General features: G+C 49.9%; 12 protein-coding genes across 12 annotated transcripts; 6 read left to right on the top strand and 6 right to left on the bottom strand.

The window, feature by feature from the left end:
- PHATRDRAFT_bd1697 (predicted protein) lies at positions 1 to 1,529 on the bottom strand (the record flags this gene model as incomplete). The annotated part of the gene is made up of 3 exons (XM_002176312.1): positions 1 to 373; positions 397 to 1,407; positions 1,493 to 1,529. 3 exons carry the CDS (start codon positions 1,527 to 1,529, stop codon positions 321 to 323), a joined length of 1,101 nt encoding a protein of 366 aa, XP_002176348.1. The 3' UTR covers positions 1 to 320.
- A 2,198-nt stretch (positions 1,530 to 3,727) lies between these two features.
- PHATRDRAFT_bd1380 (predicted protein) lies at positions 3,728 to 4,636 on the top strand (the record flags this gene model as incomplete). Its single annotated transcript, XM_002176358.1, has 1 exon — positions 3,728 to 4,636. One exon carries the CDS (start codon positions 3,728 to 3,730, stop codon positions 4,634 to 4,636), a length of 909 nt encoding a protein of 302 aa, XP_002176394.1.
- A 105-nt stretch (positions 4,637 to 4,741) lies between these two features.
- PHATRDRAFT_bd913 (predicted protein) lies at positions 4,742 to 6,211 on the bottom strand. Its single transcript, XM_002176311.1, has 2 exons — positions 6,081 to 6,211; positions 4,742 to 5,910 (listed from the first exon to the last, which is right to left on the bottom strand). The coding sequence occupies exons 1-2, from the start codon at positions 6,133 to 6,135 to the stop codon at positions 4,805 to 4,807; spliced, it is 1,161 nt and encodes a 386-aa protein (XP_002176347.1). The 5' UTR covers positions 6,136 to 6,211; the 3' UTR covers positions 4,742 to 4,804.
- Positions 6,212 to 6,304: 93 nt separating this feature from the next.
- PHATRDRAFT_bd1695 (predicted protein) lies at positions 6,305 to 10,199 on the top strand (the record flags this gene model as incomplete). The annotated part of the gene is made up of 5 exons (XM_002176357.1): positions 6,305 to 6,497; positions 6,567 to 6,818; positions 7,097 to 7,424; positions 7,612 to 8,855; positions 8,897 to 10,199. The coding sequence occupies exons 2-5, from the start codon at positions 6,697 to 6,699 to the stop codon at positions 10,197 to 10,199; spliced, it is 2,997 nt and encodes a 998-aa protein (XP_002176393.1). The 5' UTR covers positions 6,305 to 6,497; positions 6,567 to 6,696.
- Positions 10,200 to 10,364: 165 nt separating this feature from the next.
- PHATRDRAFT_bd1377 (predicted protein) lies at positions 10,365 to 12,576 on the bottom strand (the record flags this gene model as incomplete). The annotated part of the gene is made up of 2 exons (XM_002176310.1): positions 10,365 to 11,051; positions 11,446 to 12,576. 2 exons carry the CDS (start codon positions 12,574 to 12,576, stop codon positions 10,365 to 10,367), a joined length of 1,818 nt encoding a protein of 605 aa, XP_002176346.1.
- A 1,964-nt stretch (positions 12,577 to 14,540) lies between these two features.
- On the top strand, positions 14,541 to 16,431 carry PHATRDRAFT_bd1694 (predicted protein; the record flags this gene model as incomplete). Its single annotated transcript, XM_002176356.1, has 2 exons — positions 14,541 to 15,405; positions 15,575 to 16,431. The coding sequence occupies 2 exons, from the start codon at positions 14,541 to 14,543 to the stop codon at positions 16,282 to 16,284; spliced, it is 1,575 nt and encodes a 524-aa protein (XP_002176392.1). The 3' UTR covers positions 16,285 to 16,431.
- Positions 16,432 to 16,709: 278 nt separating this feature from the next.
- On the top strand, positions 16,710 to 17,827 carry PHATRDRAFT_bd1693 (predicted protein). Its single transcript, XM_002176355.1, has one exon. The coding sequence runs from the start codon at positions 16,900 to 16,902 to the stop codon at positions 17,749 to 17,751; it is 852 nt and encodes a 283-aa protein (XP_002176391.1). The 5' UTR covers positions 16,710 to 16,899; the 3' UTR covers positions 17,752 to 17,827.
- A 10-nt stretch (positions 17,828 to 17,837) lies between these two features.
- On the bottom strand, positions 17,838 to 19,898 carry PHATRDRAFT_bd1374 (predicted protein; the record flags this gene model as incomplete). The annotated part of the gene is made up of 3 exons (XM_002176309.1): positions 17,838 to 19,301; positions 19,334 to 19,367; positions 19,486 to 19,898. The coding sequence occupies 3 exons, from the start codon at positions 19,896 to 19,898 to the stop codon at positions 17,838 to 17,840; spliced, it is 1,911 nt and encodes a 636-aa protein (XP_002176345.1).
- Positions 19,899 to 20,524: 626 nt separating this feature from the next.
- PHATRDRAFT_bd1373 (predicted protein) lies at positions 20,525 to 21,223 on the top strand (the record flags this gene model as incomplete). Its single annotated transcript, XM_002176354.1, has 1 exon — positions 20,525 to 21,223. The coding sequence occupies one exon, from the start codon at positions 20,525 to 20,527 to the stop codon at positions 21,221 to 21,223; it is 699 nt and encodes a 232-aa protein (XP_002176390.1).
- Positions 21,224 to 21,545: 322 nt separating this feature from the next.
- PHATRDRAFT_bd1372 (predicted protein) lies at positions 21,546 to 21,923 on the bottom strand (the record flags this gene model as incomplete). Its single annotated transcript, XM_002176308.1, has 1 exon — positions 21,546 to 21,923. The coding sequence occupies one exon, from the start codon at positions 21,921 to 21,923 to the stop codon at positions 21,546 to 21,548; it is 378 nt and encodes a 125-aa protein (XP_002176344.1).
- Positions 21,924 to 22,557: 634 nt separating this feature from the next.
- On the top strand, positions 22,558 to 23,484 carry PHATRDRAFT_bd509 (predicted protein; the record flags this gene model as incomplete). Its single annotated transcript, XM_002176353.1, has 1 exon — positions 22,558 to 23,484. The coding sequence occupies one exon, from the start codon at positions 22,558 to 22,560 to the stop codon at positions 23,482 to 23,484; it is 927 nt and encodes a 308-aa protein (XP_002176389.1).
- Positions 23,485 to 23,579: 95 nt separating this feature from the next.
- PHATRDRAFT_bd1692 (predicted protein) lies at positions 23,580 to 24,847 on the bottom strand. Its single transcript, XM_002176307.1, has 4 exons — positions 24,771 to 24,847; positions 24,130 to 24,684; positions 23,864 to 24,049; positions 23,580 to 23,755 (listed from the first exon to the last, which is right to left on the bottom strand). Exons 2-4 carry the CDS (start codon positions 24,534 to 24,536, stop codon positions 23,596 to 23,598), a joined length of 753 nt encoding a protein of 250 aa, XP_002176343.1. The 5' UTR covers positions 24,537 to 24,684; positions 24,771 to 24,847; the 3' UTR covers positions 23,580 to 23,595.
- Between the last annotated feature and the right edge of the window lie 195 nt (positions 24,848 to 25,042).

Raw genomic sequence — 25,042 nt, 5'->3', positions numbered from 1 at the left:
AAGTAACAACAAGTGTTCTACAAGCGCCAAATATGGTCGTTACGGATGATACCTGACGACTGTTCTACGCGTATGGCAAGTCCGATTCTGGAATCCTGACACATTGCATCTAGGCACAGCTATGCACAATAGCTCATTAATTGGACGGACCGTACCAATAGTCGCCACCATCGTAGGCAGGATCTCTACGGCGGAAGCCCGTTTCGAAAACAACCCCCGTGACTTCAACCCCGCAATCGGCCAGCATAGTTTCTGCCCAACATCTCATTCCGTGGCGATTCTTCATGAGACCATGGTAGTGGAATCGGAAAACAGAACCATCAATAGAGAGCAGCTCCACCGACGACCCCAAAACCTTTAACGCGGGCTGAATCTGTTTGACTATTGTTTCATCACATTCGCCCTTACGCAAGGTGCCCACCAATGTACCACAATCTTCGTAGGGTTGCCGCTGTTCAGTGTGCCAGGCCTGAGAGACTCCATCTGGCAGCCATTCGGCATTCTTAGATCGCGCTAATTCGACAGCACGTTGTCGAGCTCGGTGAGGGGTCATGGCGTCAAAGTCGGTTGGTTTTTCAGTAAAGCGATTGTTCGTATAGTTTTTGGGTTCCAAAAATGTTTGTTCGGGATATCCGTGCCACTTGGCCACGTGACGGGGTATAGGCATATCATCGGGCAAAAATGGATCAATGTAAGTCTCCATAATATCGAGGGACTTGCGGAACTGCACGATATCTTCGTTGAAACCAATTTCGGGGTCTCCTTCGTAGAACTGTGGCGTCAGCATTGTGTCATCGCGGGATCGATCGTCGATCATGTACGAGTCCATGGTTCCAAGAATGGTACGGGTATCGATTGGATTGGAAGGCCCAAACATGGGATTATATCCCACTTCCACGCCATCCTCATCTTTTTCATTCTCTTTGACGTAACGAACATCATCGCGAGTGATCTCCAACATGTTGGGATCCGGCTCGCCCGAGTTGGGGTCCCATTCGTAGTCAAACTTGCTCCTCAAATCTTGTATCGTCCAGGTTCCTAGAGTTGAGCTATCGATTGCGTCAGGATCGTCAATGTCAAATTCAGCTTCCTCATCTTCAATGAGAGCACCGTACTGTTGGTCCATCCAGGCTGGGTAGATGCGAGTCTTGGTGTCAATCTCTTCCAATATCTGGGCCTTGATTGCGAGCTGTTCTTCGGTTTCAATAATTGCTCCGGGACGTCCTCCGGTGAGATCTCCCAGGATCCCTTCATCATACTGACGCGGCTGTGGATAATGAGGAGCACCGTCCGGATCGGGATGAGCTCCCTTATGGTGCGGCTGGCCAGGTTGCGACTGGAGGGCGAGTTCTCGACGGAACGCCCAAGACGAATGTCTTTTATTCTCCGGAATCAGCCATGAACTTGCTGGGGAAAGAAGTAGCGAAGCTAAAATAACAAGTCTCATTGAAATTATATTTGTATTGTCAACGCGGGTCGCGGGATTTTGTACGTCGCTTGTTGGGTGAATGTAAAAGCATACTGAACATGACCTCGGCAACGGATCGCCTTGATGGGGTGATTCGAAGGAAGCAACACAAACGGTAACGAACGAAGGATGAGCGACGGTCGGCAAGCATGGATCGGATGACGGAAGCACGGTCCAAAGAAACAAGAGCGAAGGACGGTCGCTCCTATTCCCACGCGGATGCCAATACGAATCACGTGTCAATGGATTTCCAACAAACTTCCGGCACAGTTGACAGTAAAATGGAATACAGTATTCTCTTTCAAATTGCTTTGATTGGTGGATGATGGTCCCGGGAACGAACAGCCTCAGTAAACAATTAGGTAGTTTCCTGAAGGTTGATCTTGCGCGATGTTCGCAAAAAACTCAAAATGAAGGCTTCCCATTGAACTTGATTTGCACTTGTAGACTCCGTAACCGTTATATATTGATCCAGAAACCAAAGGGGTCTTTCGACATTTAAATAGGTCAATCGAATTTTCATTTTTCTACTGACGTTGGACTTCATTCCGCTTCTTTTCAGTGACTATACAGAATTTCACTATCAACAAGATTCTAAGTACACCTGAGTACTCTTGAACTCATTTTTTGTATTTATGCTTGTAATCCCATCTCCTCCTTGCACACCCACCGGATATAGAACTTCTCTGTCAGTCAGTATCGTGCATCACGGCGAGATTTGCGCTTCATAAAAAAAACTGACCAGCTTTGAAAAAGTCAAGAAACCGAATTGCCCAACAACATGGCTGCGACAACGATGAAGACAAATGCCAGCAGTGGACAAACAAGACAAGAGCTCTTGCCCTCAACCTACGGATTCTTTGTTCGCCATCGCAACTCGCCTACCAGAACGATCGGCAGAAGCGGAAAATGGTGTATCGGTCTCAAGCCGGACCTTCTCGAAACACTCCTGTGCGAGACAATCCCGAAGCGAACTGATCTGCGAGAGTTCTTGGTTTTTCAAGGAATAGCGAATCGATTCCGACTATTGGGGTTCTACGACGGATTTTTGGACGAAGAGTTTTCTTCTGTAGCCGAGATGCTGGTGGGGCTCTTGGAACACCCAGCCTCCCGACAATTGTCCAATACGGAACTTGCAGATGTGCACTCTACGATTGGAATGATTCAGTACGCTTGGAGTCATGACGATGATGCCATTCAGTCTTTTGTGAAGGCACTTTGGCTTGTTTACAAGCCAAACAAGTCTCTGTCGACATCTCAACCACCCGTTCCCAAAGAACAAATTGCGGTAATACTGTACCGTCTAGGAAGCGTTTATGGCCGAACAGGCGACTTTGAGCAGATGAAGTATTTGATGGAAAAGGCGGCTACCGTCCGAGGAGAACGAGACTTGGTCCGATAGAACAAGGAATCAAATCTGGCGAAAAAACAATTTTGAACGAAAGCGACTGGCAAAGAACTCTTTACTAGTCCCAATTTTACCCACTTGGTGCTGCATGTGAATAGGTGTAAGGCTTGCGATTCTCCCTTCGATAATTTAAAGCTAACAATACTCGAGCTGATATATGTACGACTTGGTAGGTAGATTAGCTCAGCACTACGCTGTAGGAAGCATATTTTTGCACCAGAATCATTTGCTCTCGTAGTCCTAACTCTAGTGACTTGTTCTGTTCCCGACGGAACCACTGTTAATAGCTGTAAGGCAGTCGTGTTTTACCAACCTGCTAGTGTGCCCTCTTCTGTAGTCTGTAGGTAGGTCATCGTAGAAATCGGGGCGAGCAAAGGTAACACTGCTCGAGCTAATATATGCATGAGTCGGTAGGTAGACAAGCTCAGCTCTATGCTGTAAGAGACATCCTTTCGTATCAGACCCATCTGTTGGTATTCCCCGATTTATTCTACTCTGGAATTGATAGTGGACCAAAGTGAGGCAGTCGTGTTTTACAAAACCGCCTATAATAGTGTGCGCTCTGAGGTAGTCTGTACGTAGGCGAGCTTGAAACCTGCAATTTGAGAGGGAAAAGTTAGAATATGGAAGCACATCCATTCGTCAACGTGAGGTATCTGCACAACCAGTGAGTCCTTCTAGCCACGTCCACTTCTATAGATTAACACTGGCTGGGTGGTGTCCCCATCGAAACCCGTGTTGTCCTGGGTGCATTCGACGCTCTTGCTCTCAAGGATCGTGCCTTGGCAGTTACCGTTAGTGCACTACTTGTGCCAATCAAAATTGGGTTCGCTCGGCAAGCATCCTGACGGATGGCGTCTTCGAAGATTGTCGACCCGTCCGAGCCAACACCGGAAGCATCGCGTTGGCAGCAGGAGAGTGAACTGCTTCGGGTGGCGACGTTGTGGCAGCTTTCGGAGAGCGAGTTGGAGGATTTGTCGACTTTGGGACAACGTTTGGTGGACGTCTCGCACTGGAAAAACGATCCCTCCGAAGTCGTGCGGTTTCTACGCGCTCGTCCGAGCGATGTGGATGCCGCTGAACGCATGTTTCGAAACATGATTGCTTGGCGTCTCGCCAACAGGGTGGACACTATTTTGCAAGACTACGAACCTCCACCGATCATGTGGGCGTACTATCCCGGCGCCGTCTTGCGAGACTTCGACCGCGCCGGCGATCCAGTTTACGTGGGTCGGATCGGGGTCACCGACGGCGTGGGCATGTTGCAGCGGTTCGGCAGAGACGAAATGATCCGACACGCGATTTGGATTCGCGAATTTGTGTCCCGCGGCGAATGGATTCAACGCTTCGAAACAAGGCAGGGTCGCCCGGTGCGTCGAGTGACTCTCGTGGAAGATTTACAAGGTTTGTCCGTGTCGCATCTGAATCGACAACTCTTGTCGGTATACGGGGAGATTATGCGACTCGATCAGGACAATTATCCGGAAACCGCCAAAAAGCTCATCATCATACGTGCACCGTTGCTCTTTCGAACGATTTGGAAGATGGCCAAGTTCTTTTTCGATCCGGGTGTGGTCGAGAAGATGGTCTTTGTGAGTGCCAAGCATACCGCAAAGGTTTTGGAGGAGTATTTGGATTTGCACATTCTGCCGTCGTGCGTGATTCCAGAGGGCCAAGGGCAAGCCACGGATGGTATGCCGAGCCGTTTCGAAGGAGGTCCGTTGCCAAAGGGGACGGATGGAGTCTCCGATGGGAAATGATGGAAGCAGCCTTACCGTAGGTGTGGGTGGTACTATCATCATGTCGCACGGTGGTAGAGTCGGCTTACGATATAGTGCGTAGGAAGAAAAGATGGCGCTAGCGCACGGCACTTCCAACGGACGGTTTAGTGTTATTGTTGTATAATATGGTGTTTTGGAACTTTTTGTTTAGAGCTTGAGTTCCTTGACCTGTTCCCAGGTAAAGTCGGGATCTTCCCGTCCAAAGTGTCCGTAGGCGGCGGTCTTGCGCATGACGGCGCGACGCAAGTTTAAGTCGCGAATGATGCATCCCGGTCGGAGATCAAAGTTTTTGTTGATGACTTCGGTGAGATCGGCATCGGTCATGCCTTCCTTGACGGTTCCGTAGGAATCGACAAAGACGGAGAGGGGGTAGGGGACGCCGATGGCGTAACTCAACTGGACGAGGGCCCGCTTGCAGAGCTTGGCGGCGACGAGACTCTTGGCGACCCAACGGGCGGCGTAGGCGGCGGATCGATCGACCTTGGTGGTATCCTTCCCGGAAAAGGCGCCACCTCCGTGCGCACCCCATCCACCGTAGGTGTCAATGATGATCTTGCGCCCGGTCAATCCCGCGTCTCCGTGGGGTCCACCAATGACGAATCGGCCGGACGGATTCAAATGGTAAATGGTCTTTTCGTCGAGGTACTTTTCCGGGACGACGGGCTTGATGACGTGTTCCATGAGGTCGGCCGCGATCTGTTCGTTGGTGACGTCTTCGGCGTGTTGTGTGGAGATGACAATGGTGTGCACTCGCTGCGGGACGGGCACTCCGTTGACGAGTTTGTACTCGCAGGTGACCTGCGTCTTGCCGTCGGGACGGACCCATTCGCAGGTTCCGTTTTTGCGCACTTCGGTGAGCTTGCTGCCGATTTGCGTAGCGAGCATGTGCGTGAGGGGCATGAGGGACTCGGTCTCGTCGGTGGCGTAGCCAAACATGATTCCTTGATCACCGGCTCCAATGTCTTCGACCTTGACGGCGTCTACGGACTGCGCAATGTCGGGCGACTGTTCTTCAATGGCGACAATGACGTTGCAGGTCTTGTAGTCGAATCCCTTGGCGGGGTCGTCGTAGCCAATGTCCTTGATGGCGTCGCGAATGACCTGTTCGTAGTTGACGGTAGCCGCGGTGGTGATTTCTCCAAAGATCATGACCATGCCCGTCTTGCAGCACGTCTCGCACGCCACACGCGACATTTCGTCACCGGCAATGCAAGCATCGAGCACCGCGTCGGACACTTGATCGCAGAACTTGTCTGAGAAGATCGGGTTGGAGTGAGTGAGTGAAAGAATGCAAGTAAGTGAATGGGCGAGTGAGCCAACCGGAACCCAGAGAGATTCGTCGACGCCGACGCCGACGCAACGACTCTCGATCCATCCATCCATCCATCCATCCATTCCTACAGTACTGTATCACACTACCTACCGGGATGTCCCTCGTTGACGGATTCCGAAGTAAAGAGAAAGGTTGTGTCAGCCATGATTGTACTAGTTGTAAGTAGTTGAAGTAATAGTAGTAGTTGTAATAATACTAGAGAGATCCAAAAACCAAAAGAGTGGTGGAATTGTGATCCATCCAAACGAGGACCGTGGACGACTGGTAGTATCTTACAGTGCGTGCAGTCCGGTCATTTTTACGGTGCGACGCAGTGCCTGACCCCCACCACGGTAGTAGCGGGGGTTCGTCCCCCGCGGATGTCGATCGACCAAGGATAGTTCGTAGTCACTACTATACGATACCCACCGTATCTCGTGCTTTCCGCGCTTCGTTGGTTCGCCTCGATGGATCGCGAGCGGTGGGACGTGCGCACCCGGACACTCGCGCGCAGCCGCCGACCAATCGGTAGGTACCCAGGGTGACGTGCGCAACGTGGAGGACGGTCAATCCCCGTGGCACGTTCTCCCGTTCCAGAACGTGCTTGGTGGGGGGTTGTGCGCAGACCGAAACCGATCGAGTTTCCTTGGACACGACGGACGGACGCGAAGGCAAAGCGGGAATCCGGTATTGGCATGGAAGTGCATGGAATGCGGAATATCGATTAATGATCGATCGTTCGATGGATGGATTGGGATGGAACACGAATCTTGATAGGTGGGGGGGTCGCCAACGAGCGTTGACCGTGAATGGCGTGAGTGCGCGTGCGCGTGTGCGCGTGAACTCCCAGTACTCACTTTCCAGTTCAGAAACTCTAGGCACACTGCTTGGTTGACATTTGGCTGTGATTGTGTTCGTGGAATCCGCGGATCCATCCGAACCCCCAAAGCCGAGAGATACCCGCAGGTTTCCCCTCCCAGAGAAATACAACCGAACGTGTTGTTGTGTGTATGTGGGTATTAACACTGCAAAGTTACAACAAACAACTCCCCCAACGAGTCCATCCAACAGTAAAATACAATACCAGACAGTCCCACAAGTTTCCTCCGTTCCAATCCATTGAACAGACGAACAATCAACGCGTCGATCCCTCCCTACTCCACATCGATCTACTCGCAGTCACTCGTATCGTACGCACCATTGGAAAATAGCACGTCTTGCGGAAGCCTGGCCGTTCGAATGGTAACCTTACGTCAACGCGTCCCGAAGACTCCACCGCCGCCGCCGTCGCTGCCCATCGTAAGCGGCACGGCACGTACCCAGGCCCGTCAGCAAGCGCAACTCCTGCAACAGAAGCAACAGCAAGCGCTGGATCGTCAAAACGCCCTTCGAAAGGAAAAATTGGCTCGCCAAGCGGCCAAAAAGGCGGCTCAACAAGCCGCGAAGAATGCACGGGTACGTACACCGCAATTGATCCATCCGTAAGGGGCTTGTTCCTGCTGCCCTTGTTGTTGTTGTGTTTTGGTTGTTGTCGCTCGTACCCCCTGATCAGTACTCGCAACGACCATGCCCTCACCGGTCGCCAACGTGCTTCCTTTTTCCAACTCGCTTTGTTCCATATTGTTGTTAAACACATCGGTAGAAACCGGCAAATCGCCGAAACAACCAAACGAACCCGCTCGCCTTGACCTGTCCACAAACAAGTCAACCTGTCTGGCTCGTTACCGCCACCCTCACCGACATTAAGACGGCGCGTCAAAAATCTCGACCGCCCTACCGTTCGGATCGCGCCTATCTCGTCACGGTGGCCTCGCCTGCCACAAGGCAAGCCGTATACAACGTTACCGCCGACGCCTTGGCACAATTGGAAACCAATATGTTACCCCCCTACGGCTCCCGTCCCTGGAAAGTCGTCGTGAAAGTATCCGATCCCACGAACAACAGTATCAACAATGCCAACAACGCATCCGCCAAGAAAGCAACCACCAAGAGTCCCTATTTTGTATTTTCTCCATCCGGACGCTTGAAGTTAGCCTCCTTTGCCCATTTCCTCGAAAAAATCCCGCAGCCCCCAAAGTTTCCCGGTTACAGCAGCGGCACCAATGCGAACAGTCGACGTCGATCCCAACAGTCCGGTGGCACCGATCTGGAAGAAGACGAATCTCACGAGAGTACTACCGTAGAAGTAGCAGCGGATATGAACGAGCACGATCAAGCTGTCGCGGCCTTGTTGGAAGAGGAACATGATGTCGACGGTTTGTGCGCCCTCGCCTTGGAGGAACGCTGGCGGGTTCCTTTGCCGACGATTTCGTTGCGTTGGATATCGCCACTCCGCGAATCCTTCTCCACACGTAAATCAGCCTGGGAACGAGCTGTGCAGCTATGTCGGGACGAAACGTTGTTGGACAAGGTGTTGGAAGGATACGGGGCTAATGGGAAGCCGATCAAGCTGGTGGTACCGACCAAAAGGATGGCCCTCCAAGCCGGAAAGCTACGCTTTGTGCGAGATGGACTGTGGGTGGTGGGTCAGGAAGAAGCGTGGCAGTGGCAACGAAGGTTGGAGAGCGAGACGCTTACACCAACCACAATATTATCCAATGGAGGGAACGACCGGAAGCAGATGACCGTTTCAGGAACCGACGGATCGAGCACAAAAACGACTCAAGGTCGTGCGCCGACGGCATTGGTATACTTTCTTCAGAGTCGGCGCAAGATGCACCAGCAAGCCCGTCTCGCCGAACTCAGGGCGGGGCAGGAAACGAATTTGTCGGCGGAAATGGATACAACAATGAAAGTCGTGGGTGGGGCTCCACCATCCGAAAAAGCAAAAATCTCGTTTACACTGCGTGAAGCGGAAAGCGAGTTACGTGGTGTTTGGAAAGCAATGTCAGAGGAAGAGCAGCAAACGTGGGAAAACAAGGCACAAGCCTATGGCAAGGACCATCTATGTCGGATGGCAAGCCGCAAGACACGAAGGTATTGACATCAACGGCGGAGACAACCGCAGCTGCTCCTGCTCCCGATGATGATATCTGCACGTCGGAGAACTTTTTTACAAAGGATGCAGGAAAATATTTGGACCGGCATTGTATCGACGATCAAATCGTTTCGCCAGTGTCACCGTCTCCTATCAGTCACGAAAAGAGTAGGACAACCTCGTCTTCCTCGAGTCTGGCGACAGAAGAGGACAGTCTTGTCGATACTGAGAGCGTCGCGATCAAACTCCAACAAGCGGCACCCCTGTCAACGACGAGTTGTTTGGATGCCACCCAAAGTATTGCAGCGACGGAGCTTGTTGTGAAAAGGTCATCCAAGGTAGAAAAAATCAACTCTAATGATGACCCAAAAACAGTGGATGCTTCCAAGATGGTTTTTGTCGGTCCGTCCGCAACGTGGAGACTATGTCCCGAGCAAGTCAAAAGATGCTATGATGCCGGGCTAGAGCACTACGATCGTATCTTCGAGACGGTTCGAGCTCGCGATTTGTGGCGAGAATTGCAGGACGGTTTTGATCTATTGAGAGAACGCGGACGTGGTCGATTTGATATGGAGCTACCAGTGTTTGAAACACCAGAGTTCGAGTTTCTGACAAGCATTAAAAAGGCGCCGTGGATGTCGATTGTTCGAGAGATTCTCGGGAAGGATGTCGTTTTGATTCACAAAGGAATATTCCTATCCTTACCTGGTTCGGCTCGTCAGGATTACCACCAAGACGGTGTGCACTTGACAACACAATACCAAAAGCCTTGCCACGCCATTAATGTCTTTGTGCCATTGGTTGATTTGACGCCGAAACTTGGACCGACCGAGTTCTGCCTGGGGTCTCACATTCTTGACAACGAAGCATGGGACAGGGATTTTTGCGAAACGCCGCTGGTGGCGGCCGGTACCCCCGTTATCTTTGATTATCGATTGGGGCATAACGGCTTGGCAAACACCAGCGACACTTCTCGCCCTATTCTATATTGCACCTACGCAGCTGCCGCGGATGGAAAAGAGTTTAAAGACTCAGTAAATTTCTCGCGCAAACGCTATCACAAAATCGGAGACCTAGTCGACAAAGTTCCGTCTCGACAAGAACGCGCGAGGAAACGTGTGCGGGCAGTCGAAGAGCAGCAACTTACAGAAGCAATCCAAGAATCGACTTTAAGTATGCCAGAGAATCGGACCAGCATCAATACCGAACCTGCCCAAACGTCCAAATATCTTCGATCTGAATCGTCCGCGTAGTTTTCTTTTGCAACATGGTCCTTCCGAAGCGCCACAAAACCACCTATTTTGAGGGCAAAAGTGATAATATATCGTTCATTCATGGACTTTTCAGCGAGTAACAATGCGGCAGTTTTCCAAACTTAAAGTAATGACAAGCCATTATTTATGAAACGATATTGTCAGCTACTCAGTATGTACAGAACCATCAATCTTCTTACGGAATCGATCGAAGAGAGTTCTTCCCTTTCCTTTTGCATAGGCACGTTCCTCCGAACTATCTTTTGAGGGTACGCAGGTCATGGGAATCTGGATGCTTGAGACAGATATATTGTCGTCGGCATCATGAAGCTCCGCTCTCCTGATCGCTTCGTGCTTCTGTCGTTTCTCTGAATCATCATCGAGATGCAGTTGCAGCCCACTTACTTCACGGACAACATTATTGATACGCGAAACAGGCTGCAGGTCTGGTGCTTGCTTCAGAAAGAAGTCTTTGGTTTCTGCGATGTCATCCCGGCTTTCAGCAAGAAGGCCATCGAGTACAACCTCAACAGTTGGCTTTGGAGAGAGTCGGCCAAAGGGTTTTACACCGTCGCTAATACCTTCATTGCCATCGTTGATCTCGATCGCTGTCTGGAGGCTAGGCTTGCATTGTGATGTATTAATGGTAGATTCAGCACAGTTGGCCATCAAACCGCAATAGTAAAAGTTCAAGCATTGAACTAGCTGAGGCTTTTCTTCGTTATAGCCACGGACGACTGCACCCGGAAATTCGTCGAGCTCATTCGGCAAGGTCCGTCGCACTCGCTGGAGCAGGTGTCCGATTGGAATTCGAGGAGCGCGATTGTAACAGGGGAGCCGCGATAAATTCAGCTGATTCAAGCGATTCTTCCGTCATTAGCGATTTATCATACATTTTGGGCTTTCGAGAAGAAGATATTGTTCTCCCAGTTGCGCTCGACTGTTCGTATGAAGAGGTTTCGGAGCTGACTTCTGCTGTAAGGAGACGTTTAGTCTGAAGTTGAGAAAAGATTCTGCTTTCTCGTTCGTTTCTGACGACATTATTTCGTCTCTTTCCATCAGTGCCATCGTAGCGTGTCCTTTCGGCAAACGGTGATCTGACTCTTTCACTATCGAGCGATTTTTCGGACAACTTGGTATGCGTGCGCAAGTCCTTTGTGCGCACCGAATTTGCCTGTTTTGCGTTAGATGAAACCTTGTCCCTTGTTTTCTTTTGTTTCGCAATTGCTGTATTTCCCCTTCTGACTTTGTTCTTTCCACGAATCTTTGATGCTTTTCTCCACCCCATAATCGCTCTCAAATATGTTTTAATGTCAATCATCGCCAAAGATCTCTTCGCAGATTGTCGTTTTTTCTTTGTTATCTTGGAATTTTGTGTGTCACTGGACCTGCCAACTTTTCTGGTTTTAGTAGAAGGATGATTACCATTTCTCGAGGTGTCCGGGTCACTTCTACTAGCATCATCATCTTCTTCATACACAGTTTCAACTGCCTCCAATACGAGCTGAGAGTCGTCGCTTCCGTAGCCATCAGAGCCCGTAGCTGTTGATTGAGAAGCTTGCAATTTGATTGCAACCTCAGCACATTTCTCTTCTTCTTCCGCTCTATTGTAGATGGTGTACCTCATACTCGAGCCTTCGCTTTTGTTAACCAGTTGCTTGTCCTTGACATCATTCTGTGATTCGATTTCGTTGAATGGTTCCTTCTTGACCTTTGTCTTTTTCTTGGCGTCTGTCTCTGATTCTCTTTTAAATTCGCTTTCTATCTCTTTCAGTTTGCCTGTCGATCTCGCTTCCAAGACGCGTCTTTCCGAAAGATTATACTTAATAGGTTTGAAAATCCGAGACTTGGCTTTTTGCTTCGTTTCTGCATTTGTCTTTGGCACTGAAACCTCCTCCCTCTTTGGAATAGTTATTGGCTGCTGACAGGGAGTATTCGATTCAACGCTTCGTCCGTTTTCAACTTCGTTCGAGGTTTTCCTTTTCGATTCTTCTTCGCTCCAGGGACGCCAAACTGGTGGAAAGGAGTCCATCGACATACTCCAAAGGGGGTCAATCCCAGGGGCGGTGTTGGCATACCTGTCGACTTCGTCACTCTTATGACGGTCGTCAACTTCCTCACCTACATTTTCGTCGTTAAAAACGCAATAGCGAGAGTACCGGGATCTCTCTTCCCAAATATCATCGCCGGAATCTTCCGAATCATATTCCATGGCAGTCCTTACGCGATCAATTTGAAAGCGGCGAAGCGACAATGGTGATTTGGAGCGGTGATGACCGGATGACCCCCCTTTTGCACCAGATACCGTGTTGCGACTGCATTTCGATTGGGCTGCAGGCTTTTGACGATCTTTGCGATCAGCGGCATGTGCTGCCATTTGTCCGAATCGGCCAAATACTTTCATACTCTTCGTTCTGTTATTGAGTCGTTTGTTGTTGTTGTTGTTGTTGTTGCGCAGCACGCTTTGCAATAAAACGAGTTTTTTCTTTCACTGTAAATACGAAAAAGGTTCTGCGCGTACCGTTCAAAAGATGAGCTGCTCCTTCAGCGATGCCAAAACAGCGAGTCTTCAAAAGACTCCGTTAGAATATATTATTGTATATGTTGTATATAGAATGGACTCAGTGATGGACCAATCGAAATAATAATCATTCTGGATAGATACAGTCGGACATTCTCGTATTTAGACAAATGCGAATGTCGGAAACAAAATTGACATTTGAAATCGACAAATGGGTCGAACGTCGTGTCCAGCCCGTCCTCCGACCGGGCATGGTTGTTTTTCCATCGTGGTGTGGCGTTTGGGAACGAGCAGCGGCCGTGATCCCACGCGTTCACAGTCAGTCAATCATCGTCGCACCAGCGAAAGCGGATTGGTCTCACTCTCAACCAGTTCACGGTAGGAGTCGTCCCGTCCCATTCAATTACCCAAGAGACGAATAGTTCGATTTTGTGCTTGCCACGCGCTCGAAAGCTTTCCCAGCGCCATGTTGTCCATGCACAAAGTAACCACAGCGATCGCACGACGTTGTTTGGAAACAACCGCTCGTAGGCTTCCCACGACTATTTCTACCACCAGTGGAGTACACAAATGTATACGAGTACCAACTCTTTGTCGATCTTCGATGCACACCTTGTCTCCGACAGATTTTGCGGGTGAGTTGGCCTCGTCTCCCCTTGTAAATCGCACTGCTTTCGTTTGGACCATGTTCAAGGAGGGTTTGGAATCAGCAATTTTGCAAATGAGCAGTACTCTAAAGAAGCGTCGAGCGAAGATGAATAAACACAAGTTGCGCAAACGTCGAAAGCTAGCGCGCCGTAAGAACAAGTAAATATCTATTACCGCAATAGACGCTGTTTGGAGAGAACTACTAGAGCCGTGAAGTTGTGATTTACTGTCAAACGGTAGCTTTCGCGGTGTTGCGAATCGTGTGGTTTGGTCACCGTAAATTCTTCTTTTTTTTAATCGTCAACCAAGGTATCAATTGACGCAATGCAGAATCATGTTTCCATTGCCGCTAGGATTCAAAGTTGCTCCACCACTACTATAGTCTTCCTTTCTGCTGCCAGGGGAGACCTGTACGTGCTAGGCAATCGAGAAGGCCCTTAAAATTGCGTACAGCACCTCGTGTAATTTATAGGAGCCAAAGCTGTTCGCAAACATGCAGACGATTAAAACCTGTTTGTGTACCGGCATTGTCCTTCGGAGCGGAAATTCCGCTTCCTAGCACAACGGTCTGGTGGCTTTCGGGGAAAGTAGTAGGTATTTATTCCCAAACACGGGTTCGGTACCGGGAAGGAGAAATTCGGGTTCGGTGCGTGTCGACCTAGGAGAGGTACACCGTTCGGGGCATTGCTGGGTCGGTGTACATGCGGCGACATTCGTAGTTCGTGACTCCGCTTGACCGCGAGACAACACGGTTTGCTCACTGTCCCACGAAGGAGGAATCACGCTGGAAAAACAAGGGTATTTCCTCGTGACTGCCTGGTTCCAGGTTTACTTAACGCGGCGGTCCCGAACGGTGAGTCTACTTAGCAGACGAAACGAGTCGAAACCGGATTTCCAGGGCGGAGGGCCTGTGTGCGTGTTTTGTTTTTGTGTACCAGAGTTCCATTACTTACGGTTAGTTAGTTGCCCACCCAGCCTAAGAAGTGTGTTAGCCGTTCCCGTAGTCCGAGCGACCCCTTTTTCGGCGTGACGGCACTATCGTCCATTGGTATCGCTCGGGCTCCATTCGCAAACCAACGAATGCCTTGCGTTTTGGGACAAGAAGCCGTCTCTTTTACTCAAAGTTGTACTACAAAACCACAGCTTACTACTATTGTTGTGGACGAAAAGTAATGACTCGTAAAGGCCTCGGAAGCGAACTGAAACGACCTCGACCTCGACATCCAAACACTGCACTCGCGACCCTCCTCAACGAGGAACAATTGTCACGGCATTTCCAACAGCATTTTCAACGACGTTCACAGCACTTTGGTGGTGCTCCTTCCATAGACTTTACAGTGTCCATGAGTCGTCGTTCGAATCGTGGCAGGAACTCACCGTTGTCGTCGTCCGTAACGGCGGCACTGACTTCCGATTCCGACGACGATGTCTGTGGGACACGAACACCCGATTGGACCATGGCAAGTGAGCAGTCTACTGCGGTAGACTCCTACAACGCAAGACACTCCATCATATCACGGAGCGCTTCTTTCCGTACGGAACGTACGCACAGCAACAATCTCGTCAAAGCGAGACGTGAACGCTCCTACGCCGTCTTTCTAGCAATCCTCTCGGTTGGCTTGTACCTTTTGCACATGATAAAGGAACCCTTTCACGGGAACTACAACAATTCAAACTCTTGGTCCAGCTCCTCCCATCGCTCACCCGCAGCGTCTCGGCTTTCCATGTCCGTCATACAGCCCGAGGACTTTGCCTCCAGTGCACAACTAAAGAACAACAAGGCCGACGACGGAGGATTGAAAATAATATGGCTCATGAGTTTCCCCAATTCGGGCACATCCTATACTGTCCGCCTGCTTCGCTTTCTCACCATGGAGTATTCCGCCTCTAACTACGGGGAAGAGTACGGACACGTGGTTGCGGATTCTGTACCGGCCTTGCCATCGCAGCCACAAGGGCCCTTTTGGATGGACGAACCCAGTGGAGTCGAAAAAGGCTTTACGTATCCCACCAAGCACGTGCTGACCAAAACACACTGTACGTAACTCGAATGCATACCGAATGGTGGATTTTTGCCAAAACCGTGCGGCACGGGCACTGGTGATACTATACTCTACTCTTCTTTTTGGGGGAATGAAACTGTCTGCTCCACTTTACGCACTCACTTTCTCATTTGCCTGTTGCTGCTTCCCTCTCTTCTCTCTAGGTGGCGCTCGTTGCGCAGCGTGTCCACCACTCATGTATGCCGAATCTACGTATAGTTTCCAACGCCGGTGTTTCGAAGGTCGTCGCTACTACAACGAAAAAGGCGAACTCAAGAAAAAAGTGGACGTGTACGGACCGGAAAACGTGAAGAAGGCCATTCACCTCTTTCGCAATCCTTTTGACAATGTCGTTTCACGTTATCATCACCAATGGCGATACGGACCCCTCGTAGACCAGACCACCAAGCATGAAGGTATGCCGACACGGGAGGAATTTAGAGAACACTGTTTCCGAATGAATGATTGGCGAGCCGGACCGGAGCGGGTCTCCATTTTGTTCACCGACGAAATTCTCGATCTCATGGCCAAGGTCCCTTGTCGCGCGGAATTCTTCCGCTACATTGAGTGGCACAATCTTGCGTTTGTGACGTCTCGTGATCTCGGCATACCCACCATGGTTTTGTACTACGATTGGTTCGAGACTAAATTTGACGATGCGGCAGCCACCCTGCTAGAATTTTTGGAGGTCGAACGCAAAGGCCACGAGCTGGAATTGGTACCGGGCAAGTTCTACACCGATTACTTTTTGCCAGAAGAGCAAGCCGCCGTCCATCAATTGTTCCGATTGATTGCCTCCCGGGAAACGTGGAAGTATACGCAGCGCTTTTTTACAGACGAAGACGGAAAAGCCTCTTATTCCGCGGCGCAATAACTACCCTTGCTATTGGAACTTTAGGCTGGGGTTGTACTTTCTAGGAGGGGGAGGTCAGGAGAAATTACGAGGATTGGTACAAACCAGGAAGTGCTACATGGCGAGGAAGCTGTTCGGGGTCGAAACAACTACAATTCATTGCTCGCGAATTGCTCATTATGTTATTCCTCCGTTTGGAGGCGGTTGTCCTTTGCAAAAAGAACAACCTCACTAGAGAGAGCTAGAGCTAGTAGCTAGAGGCAACGCTAACAATAAAGTTGCCCCGCCCTGAACGCGGCTATTCACCAATATTCGATATAGTCACTGTGACATCACCCTTCCGTCGGTATTTCGTATCGATGCAAACTCGAAAATTGCGAACCCGTTGATGTTGCTCTCCTGAATGCGAATGCGAACTGTGCAGAAAGTAGACACAAAGCTCTATGGAGACGACACAAACAAGTCAATATTGTGTTGCACTCATCTCCAACTGCCATACGCCACCGTCGTTTCAAAAACAGAATACCGGACAGATCGCAAGATCAAGTTGACGCAAAACAGCAAGTAGGCTTGATTTGCAATTTCCATCAAGGAAAGAACACCACTGGTGTTTATCAGACGATCGCCAAATCCACAATGTTGAGCTCAATCACCACCATTGCACGCCGATCCACTCTCGCAGCATCCCAGAAAGCAACTGTCCCGCTTTTGAATTCATTGGCGAATCGGTCTTTTTCAGGGCCACGAAAGGCTTCCTCCGAACGAGTTCCCGACGAGGACTATTACGATGGACATTTGATGACGGATCATCTCGAATACTTAGATGATATGCTCGATAACGCCCTCAAAATGGAAACATCCATGGAAGATTTGAAAGGAACTTATGCAAAGAAGCGCCACGCGTTTGAAAATGTAGGATGGATGAACAGGGCCGAAATCGACCTTCTCTTTGACGAAGCCGCCATGCACAAAGAAAAAATCTCCAACCAAATCTCCGACCTGAAGAGACTAGTACGAGAAGCCCGTCAGACGCTAGCCGTGGATTCGCCAGAGGGTATTCCTGATGGAGAGGTCAAGGACAACATTGCCGAGGTGAATAGATTAATTCAGGCGGCAGCTAACCATGAAGACACTGCAGAAATTCTTGCTGCTCAACGAATTGTTGCTGTCGATGGACCCGATGGGAACCCTGACGGCTCTACAGGAGAAGATTTGCGCGAGATTGATCGACTCATTGATCATGCTGCCACACATGAAGACGCCCGCTCAATTGAAGTCGGGCACCAAATGGGAGCTGATCAGTCTGCTTTTGCTGTAGATGCTCCAGATGGATTGCCGGATGGTTCGACGAGGGAAGACCTTTACGTTACGGAGCAATTTGTTGCGGATGCAGCCAAAATGGAAGATGCAAACACAATTAAATTGCAACACAAGATGGAGGATGCCGTGCGGAATGACCGGGCGCGCGATGCTGAGCACGATTGGTAGTACAATGTCCAATGGACGAATACACAAAACATTCTACTTTGCGAAATATGTATTCTGTAACACTTCTTATTTTCTACAAGCGTTTCTTAGGGCGCACCAGCTGCTACGAGGCGTTCTGCATCTTCCTTTGTCCGCCGAGAAAGCTCTCGTTGAAAATGTGCGCGGGCAGCCAAATCGCGAATTTTGCGTTCGTAGGCTTGACTCGCGCCAGGCGTAGCCCCTTCTTCCACCGTCAAATTGCATAAAATACCCATCGATTGACAAGCAAGATCGTGTACATGCTGACCCGCTCCGCATTTTCCACATTCTTGGAAGACGCACTTGTTACCGTAGCCAAGATCTCCATGTTCCCCTCGAGATTTGCCGCATTTTGAACATATCTTGCGGAACGAAAGTGATTTGGGTAAGCCAGAGTTGCGCGTGACTTCTTGATAGGTCGGCGAGGGCGCTTTGGCGTTGAACGTTCTCATGTACTGTGGAGACGGCGACCCTCGAGGATAAGGTGGTGGTGTCGAACGCAAGTATGGAGGAGGGGAACCCCATCGATATTGGGGTGGTGATATCTGATGACCGTGTGGTGGCAGAAGGCACAAAGGTGACGCTCGTGCCGCTGGAGGGTCTTGCATTGATACTGCCATGTAAGGATAGCGTGATGGTGACGGAGGAGAAGGTGCATGGTGTCGATAGTGCCGGGGTGACGAGGGGTGACTTCCGATCGACGAACTTGTAGATACCACCGCGCGGTCTTCAGGATCTTCCGTGTGATTCTGAGCGCATACTCTCCGCTTCTTCGGCATAGGCATTTGTTCTGATGAGGCGGAGAAGCGCCCGGTTCTACTAGGAAAGGATTCGTTCAGGTAATTTGGGACGCGTCGAGTTGGTAGTTCAGGTGTCACGACCTCCATTTTCGTCTCATGAATAAACTTCTCGTCATTGGGAGCAACATCGCGATGGTCAGCGCTTCCTTGCCCTTCGATCTCTTTAGGCTTGGCGGCAAACAACTCCGTCATGGCAACGGCCGCCATCATTGCCAAGTGATCCGTTTTATCAATTTTGCTACTGCGCGACAGTTCTGGGGTCTCCGTATCCATCGACACGTGACGCCGGTGTGGCGAAGCTGTTTCTGATGAGGATAGTGCCGTTGTGCAAATGGGCGACGGAAGATTCTGGCAATTGGTACATTTGCAGTTTAAGCCACACGGGGATGCGTTTTGAAAGCATTCGCAATACTTTTTTAAACAAAACGAACGGCGGCACTTGCAGCCGAATTGGTTGGTATGGGGCTCCCGGGAGGCATCGTTAAAACCATCGATAAAGGGCATTCTTGTCTCGAGAGGGAAATTGGAATTTGTGGACACATGAGGGGTTTCGGCTGAAGTCGCTATCTCAGGCTTCCATATCGTATGTCTTATTGATGACTTTCGCCTTAAAGGCACACTGCCTTTTGCCTCGAGTTGGGTAGGAACAGGACGTGCAACAAACTTTTTATCGAAAGCAGCAGCGTTGCGATCGAGAGTCACCTTGCGTGCTTGTTCTATGCAACCACCATGCTGCTTCGTGTTCAGACAGGAAACACACTTACATTTCGGTCCGCACGTAGCCGACGACGCAAAACACTGACAATATAGCTTGAGGCAGCTGCGTTCAAAAGCAATCCGCATCAACCATCGTTAGAAGAAATTCCTTCCCCAATTCATTTAGAATTTCGACACTTGACCATACAATATTACGCACCGGGATTTCTTGCAAGTGCATATACCAGTCTGCTGTAAGAAGAAATCGTTTGCCGCAATCTCTGTTTTGGGGAAATCCTGACGTTGTTGTGGAGAAAGGGGGTATGAAGCAGAGTATTGTGATGGGAGAGGACTGGGACTGCTGTAATAGTGTCGATGTTGGTTCATCGAATACGAATCATACTCAGGACCATAATATAACGCTGGTGCAGAAAGGCAGTCTCGATCTCGAGCGCTTTGTTCACCGGGATATCTCGTATACGGGGTATAGGAAAATGGCAAGGCTGCGGAAGCTCGACCAAAGGCGCCACCCCCATGATAGTCTACATGTTCCGAACATTGAGGAGTCGGACGAAAGAGGCTGCGATGTGACGAACGCGATTCCTCCTGAAGATGCTGTGTCATCTTGGGCATGGTGCTTATAAGACTTCTAATGTTTCCGACTACAGAAATACTTTCTTCGTGCGATCCTTTGTTGCATGCAATACGATGACCACATGGAAGTGGTCCTGGCGGCCGGTTTCAAAGTTGTGTAATTAATCACGGCCTTGGTTTTGCGCGGAAAAAGTGGGCTTCATGACGCGGGAAAGGAAATTTATTCATTATATAGAATTCGTTGACAGTTTGCAATGAGAGATATTTTGTAAGTAACGCAAGGCGCGTCCGATTACATTATTGTATTTTCATTTTCAAAGTTGTCCTTGATGCCGAGCAACGGAAACTTAAATTCTTGTTCCGTAAATGCCATTCAAATTGATCGAGCGTTACACATAGGTCGCCATTGGTTCACCGAAAGTTCCCTCGACTCTTGCTATCCTTGTGTACCAACACAACGGAGACCGTAGCAGATCTCCAGAGTGATGATAAACGCACCTCAGAAATGGTGGGCCGTAATACGAGTGTTCCCTTTGTGGATAGTGTACGGATTGCGTAGTGTTAGGTCTGCGTCAGCCTTTCAGGAAGCTTCTCTACCACGATTTAAAGTTACCCATTTTTATAGTCAAGCCCGTCGGAGCGTTTCTCACGAAAGCTTTGATGCTATGACCCACAGATCGTTTTCTTTGGCCTCTACGGCATCCCCCGACACGAACCTGCTCTTTCACCGGGAAACGTTGCGGCACGATTTTTTCGCGCTCCGCCACGGACAATCGTTGGCGAATGTGGCGCACTTGATTGCGTCCAACCCAAACGTGGCTTGCGACCAATACGGTCTGAGCGCAACTGGACACGAGCAAGCCAAAGCTGCCGGAGTCGACGTAGTGCAGACGTACGAGAAGTGCGGCTATGGTGGCATTGCGATTCTTTCTTCCGATTTGCTGCGGGCAAGGGAGACCGCAGACGCCGTTCGCGATGCTGCGGAAAAGGCAGGACTACCCATTTATGGCGACTGTGTTGTTTTGGAAACGAGCTTACGGGAACGAGGGTTTGGGAAATGGGACCTATCTAGTGATTCCAACTATGACACCGTCTGGGAGGCTGACGCAATGGATTCGTCGCACGAAGTGGAGGGTGTAGAATCGGTAGACGCTGTTATGAAGCGAGCTACAGCGTGTGTTTCAGATTGGGACGCAACTTTACCAGACAGCACAACAATGATGGTTGTTTGTGTAGCCCATGGCGACGTTTTGCAAATCTTACAAACCGCCTTTGAAAAGAAGTCAGGAGTGCTGCACCGAAGTGTAGACCATCTCGAAACGGCCAAGTTGCGTCCACTGAGAATGACTGTGACGAAACGGTGAGATACATGCACATCTACCGAGGTAGCTTATGCCTGCACGAAGCGTTGAACAGTAGCGACCACAGCCTCTGTGTGCCTGCAGACCACGCGTGTTACTGTGCAATCCCAAGGAGAGAGGAACGCCGTTGCTGACAATTGGTTCTATACGCCAGTAACGGAATAGTCTTGGCCTCCACAATATACTGAACTCACAGTCAGTACAACTATAGAAAAATCAGATCTTAATCTAAAGAGTGCAGTCTATTGCACATCTGAAGCGACAAGTCTATGGCACATCACAGTCTGCGTCTGTGGTCCAAACCCTATTAAAACTCATGGGCGACTTATAGCAGCGAATCTCGGCGGCATCCAAACGGAGCCAGATCTCCGTCGTCGTCATCGAGATCTGGGTTTTCATTTACCAAGGCAACAGCACGTTCCACGTTCACATCCAGACTAGCACGTCGGTGTGACTTTTCATTGTCAACATCTTTTTGGTTCTGCTCTTCTCTCCACTCTCTTTTGTTATAACCCATGGTACCCGTCATATCGAGACTCTGGCGTTTCGATTGGAGGTTGCTCTTTCCAATCATGTCTTGGTTGATGGAGACGGCCCACTTGTGTATCGCCGGTATCAAGCTGCCTCGCCGAACAGTGGCTTTGCGCACGTCGGGAGACAACTGGAGATGCAATGCTTCGTTCCCGACGAGGATGGAACTCATCGTCTCCGCTTTCGTTTTAGACCAGCTGCAATTATCTGTAAGTGATGCGAATACCCTTGCTTCTGTTTAGATCTGCGAGCAAAAGCCTCGCACACCACAGTCAATTAGCAGTAAAGACGAGTCGACGGGTGCTGTAAGCATCCGAAAGCCGCCAAACTGACTGGGAACCTTGCTTGACTGTGAGACATCATGTCGAGGAGGACGTCTCTATTCCATAGTTTCCTCATGGTCTTTTGGAGCCGTGTCCTGAGGTCATTCCAGAATAGAAACTTAGCCGAACCGGCATTCGAATTCCACGATCTGCTTATCTGCAATCCGGCAGGAACCGACAGAAAAACGTAATCTGCCGACGCAGCACAGGCCCCGATCCAAAAGAGCACGGAAGCCACCAAACACAATATATAGAGCTTTTGCCCACTGCTTTCATTCTCTCCAACCTTAAGTGCAACTTGCTCTCTCACAGTCAAACCTTCAAACCGAATGATGAGCATCGGCAAGCTACGGATTGACTGTAAAGCTTTCACCATTCACACGTTTTCTCCCACTCGTTGTCGGCTACCGAACGTTAGTTGGTCAGCGCGTCTGAGCGCGACTCTTCGTTGCAGTACCCAATAGCAGCATACCGAATTATATCATGAGCCATGACACCATCTCACCGTCATCGTCGTCATCTTCTGTGAAGCATTTGGTGATCCCCGGTCAAATTTTAGCAGTTTCAAGTCTGTCGGATCCAAACGGACAAGATTCGTTTTTACGAGGGCACGGAACGTACGTGGAAAAGACGGAGACGGAAGATCGGCTGGTCGCTTCTGTTCTCGGCATCGTCCAGCGCGTGAACAAACTTGTAAGTGTGGAGAGCGTATCCGACGGTGTCTACGTTGGACAAGTCGGCGACTTGGTGGTGGGTCGGATTACTTCCGTCACATCGCAACGATGGAAGGTACGATTGATTCCCCACGCCCGGGATGCGGCACTTCCATTAAGCGGCGTTCACTTGCCTGGAGGTGTCCAACGGATGCGGACCGCGCAAGATTCGCGAGATATGAGATCGTACCTTCAAGAAGGTGATCTCGTTTCTGCGGAAGTACATAAGACTCAGCAAGATGGCTCGCTGCTGCTACACACACGATCTGTTCGTTACGGTAAACTCGAAAACGGATGCATCGTAACCGTACCGCCCAAACTGATACCTAGACGAAAGAATCACTTTACCACAATTTTGAATCAACAGTTTCAAGTGTTGTGGGGATGCAACGGTGTGATTTGGATGCAGCGAGCCATGCCAGACTTGGAAGCCACCGGTGGGCCGGAACTGGTCGAATTACAGGAGCGTCGAAGAGTGGAACATGCTTCCATGCCACTTTCTCCGGAGGAACGGAGGAATCTCGCACGATTGCGAAATGCTATTGAATGTCTCCGATTGGTCTTTTGTCGCGTCACACAAGAAGCGGTCGAGCAAGTGTACGAAACTAGTCTAGCATTGAACCTGAATGTATCCCAAATGTTGGTTCCGGTCAATGTGATTCGGTTGACAGAGCCCTCTCGCAAAGCGGAAGGCTAAGGCATACGTCTAAGAATGTGTTTAAACCACGCGTTTGCTCTTGTTTCCGCATTCGTGCGCGAGCGATTCATGAATACAACGAAGCCTCGCTGAATGGTTCGTGATTAGTCGCTATAGCATTAGCACTTTGTCGGCCAAAAACGCGCCAATAGGTCCGCCAATCATCGGTCCGAGTAGGTAGGGCAAAAAATTAGTCAAGGCGGTCGGGCCCCAGTGGCCGATCACCGATACGATTCGGGGCCCCATATCCCGAACCGGATTGAAGGATCCACTGTTTTGTAAAGAAAATACAAAAAACAAAGTCGAATGTAAGGAAGCCGAGCATGGGATTACTGGGAGCTTGGTCAACGGAGATCTATTGTCGTCCGCAACAACGTACCCGGTCATGGGACCCAACGTAACAACCAGAACACCATACATCGCCCCAATGATAGGAGGAACGGCAACGCCCGGTAACGGGTTCTTAATGTGTGTGGCGGCAAAGATACAGAACACCAATACACCGGTTCCGAATGCTTCAATAAAAAAAGCATGGACACCGTTGGAAATGTACTTTGAGTTGAGACTACAGCGTAAGCAGCAAAACAACTGGTATGAGATAGTTGCAGTGTAGAGTCTAAGCAACTTTTGTCAGCGAGTTTTTACCTCCAATAGCACCCAAAAGCCGCAGCACTTTGAATGGAACCAGCAGCTCCGGGGACGATCGCCATTTTCTTTTCGTAGTGTGAGATCGCTTGATGGAACAAAAACAAATTGACAATGCCTGCCAAAAGCGCTCCGCCCAGCTGTGCTGCCCAGTAGGGAATGAGTTTCCGAAAGCGAAAGTCGGCGGGGCGTGCGAGCGCAAACGAGAAACTCACAGCCGGATTCAAGTGAGCTCCGGATAAAGCCGCAGAAAGAAAGACTGCCACCGTCATGGCGAGCGCCCATACCACACCTACTTGCCAGTCGATGGTCATGGTAGTACTGTTGTGTGTATAGAGCGCAACGGCATTGGCGGCACAGCCAATCTGTACGAACATGCAGGTGCCAAACACTTCGGCAATCAACATGGACTTGAGATCGACCGGAAAGGGACCTTCCTCGGCGTCCGCCTCTTCGACGGTATGTTCCGTAGAGGCATAGTGGCTGCTAGCTCCTTGGATGGACCCTGCCCATTTGGCAAGCAATATAGCGGCAAAGAGAGCTGAGTGAGGTTGTCTAGCCAAGGGTTTGATCGACGAGACTCTCGTTGTGCGTGATGATGGCTCGATTTTTCGCTGCTGCGCTAAGCGGTTCGTCCTTACCGTATCCTTGACTTTCTGGATCTTTGATTGACTTTGAATCTACCATGGCGTAGGGATATGAAGGGAATAGCGACGGGGTAGATTGCTGACAGTGAATGGAGAGAGCGTCCAATATGTTTCTTTTGTTTTACACGATAAATCTCGTGATGATGGAACTTATATTCTCCTTCGATTCGGTGTCACGAAAGATTCCCATCCAAGCGCAGGACGAATATAGATGCAACTTCTACATACTCTATCAGAATTTCAATGCCGTTCTAAAAACAATATTT

This window comes from Phaeodactylum tricornutum, genomic scaffold (assembly GCF_000150955.2).
Source record: "Phaeodactylum tricornutum CCAP 1055/1 PHATR_bd_32x35 genomic scaffold, whole genome shotgun sequence".
Classification (NCBI taxonomy): Eukaryota; Bacillariophyta; class Bacillariophyceae; order Surirellales; family Neidiaceae; genus Phaeodactylum; species Phaeodactylum tricornutum.
The sequence above is the reverse complement of the archived record's forward strand: the minus strand, read 5'-3'. Positions and strand labels throughout refer to the sequence as shown.

What these genes read in the sequence shown, in the direction of transcription:
- PHATRDRAFT_bd913 (XM_002176311.1), bottom strand. Translation starts at nt 6,135, where the DNA reads ATGGCTGACACAACCTTTCTCTTTACTTCGGAATCCGTCAACGAGGGA. An exon ending in CGTCAACGAGGGACATCCCG is followed by an intron (nt 5,911 to 6,080) that starts GTAGGTAGTGTG and finishes CGATCTTCTCAG; the next exon opens with ACAAGTTCTGCGATCAAGTG.
- PHATRDRAFT_bd1693 (XM_002176355.1), top strand. Translation starts at nt 16,900, where the DNA reads ATGTTGAGCTCAATCACCACCATTGCACGCCGATCCACTCTCGCAGCA.
- PHATRDRAFT_bd1692 (XM_002176307.1), bottom strand. Translation starts at nt 24,536, where the DNA reads ATGTTGATTGCCGAAGTGTTTGGCACCTGCATGTTCGTACAGATTGGC. An exon ending in GCTTTTGGGTGCTATTGGAG is followed by an intron (nt 24,050 to 24,129) that starts GTAAAAACTCGC and finishes CTTACGCTGTAG; the next exon opens with TCTCAACTCAAAGTACATTT. An exon ending in ACGTTGGGTCCCATGACCGG is followed by an intron (nt 23,756 to 23,863) that starts GTACGTTGTTGC and finishes TTTACAAAACAG; the next exon opens with TGGATCCTTCAATCCGGTTC.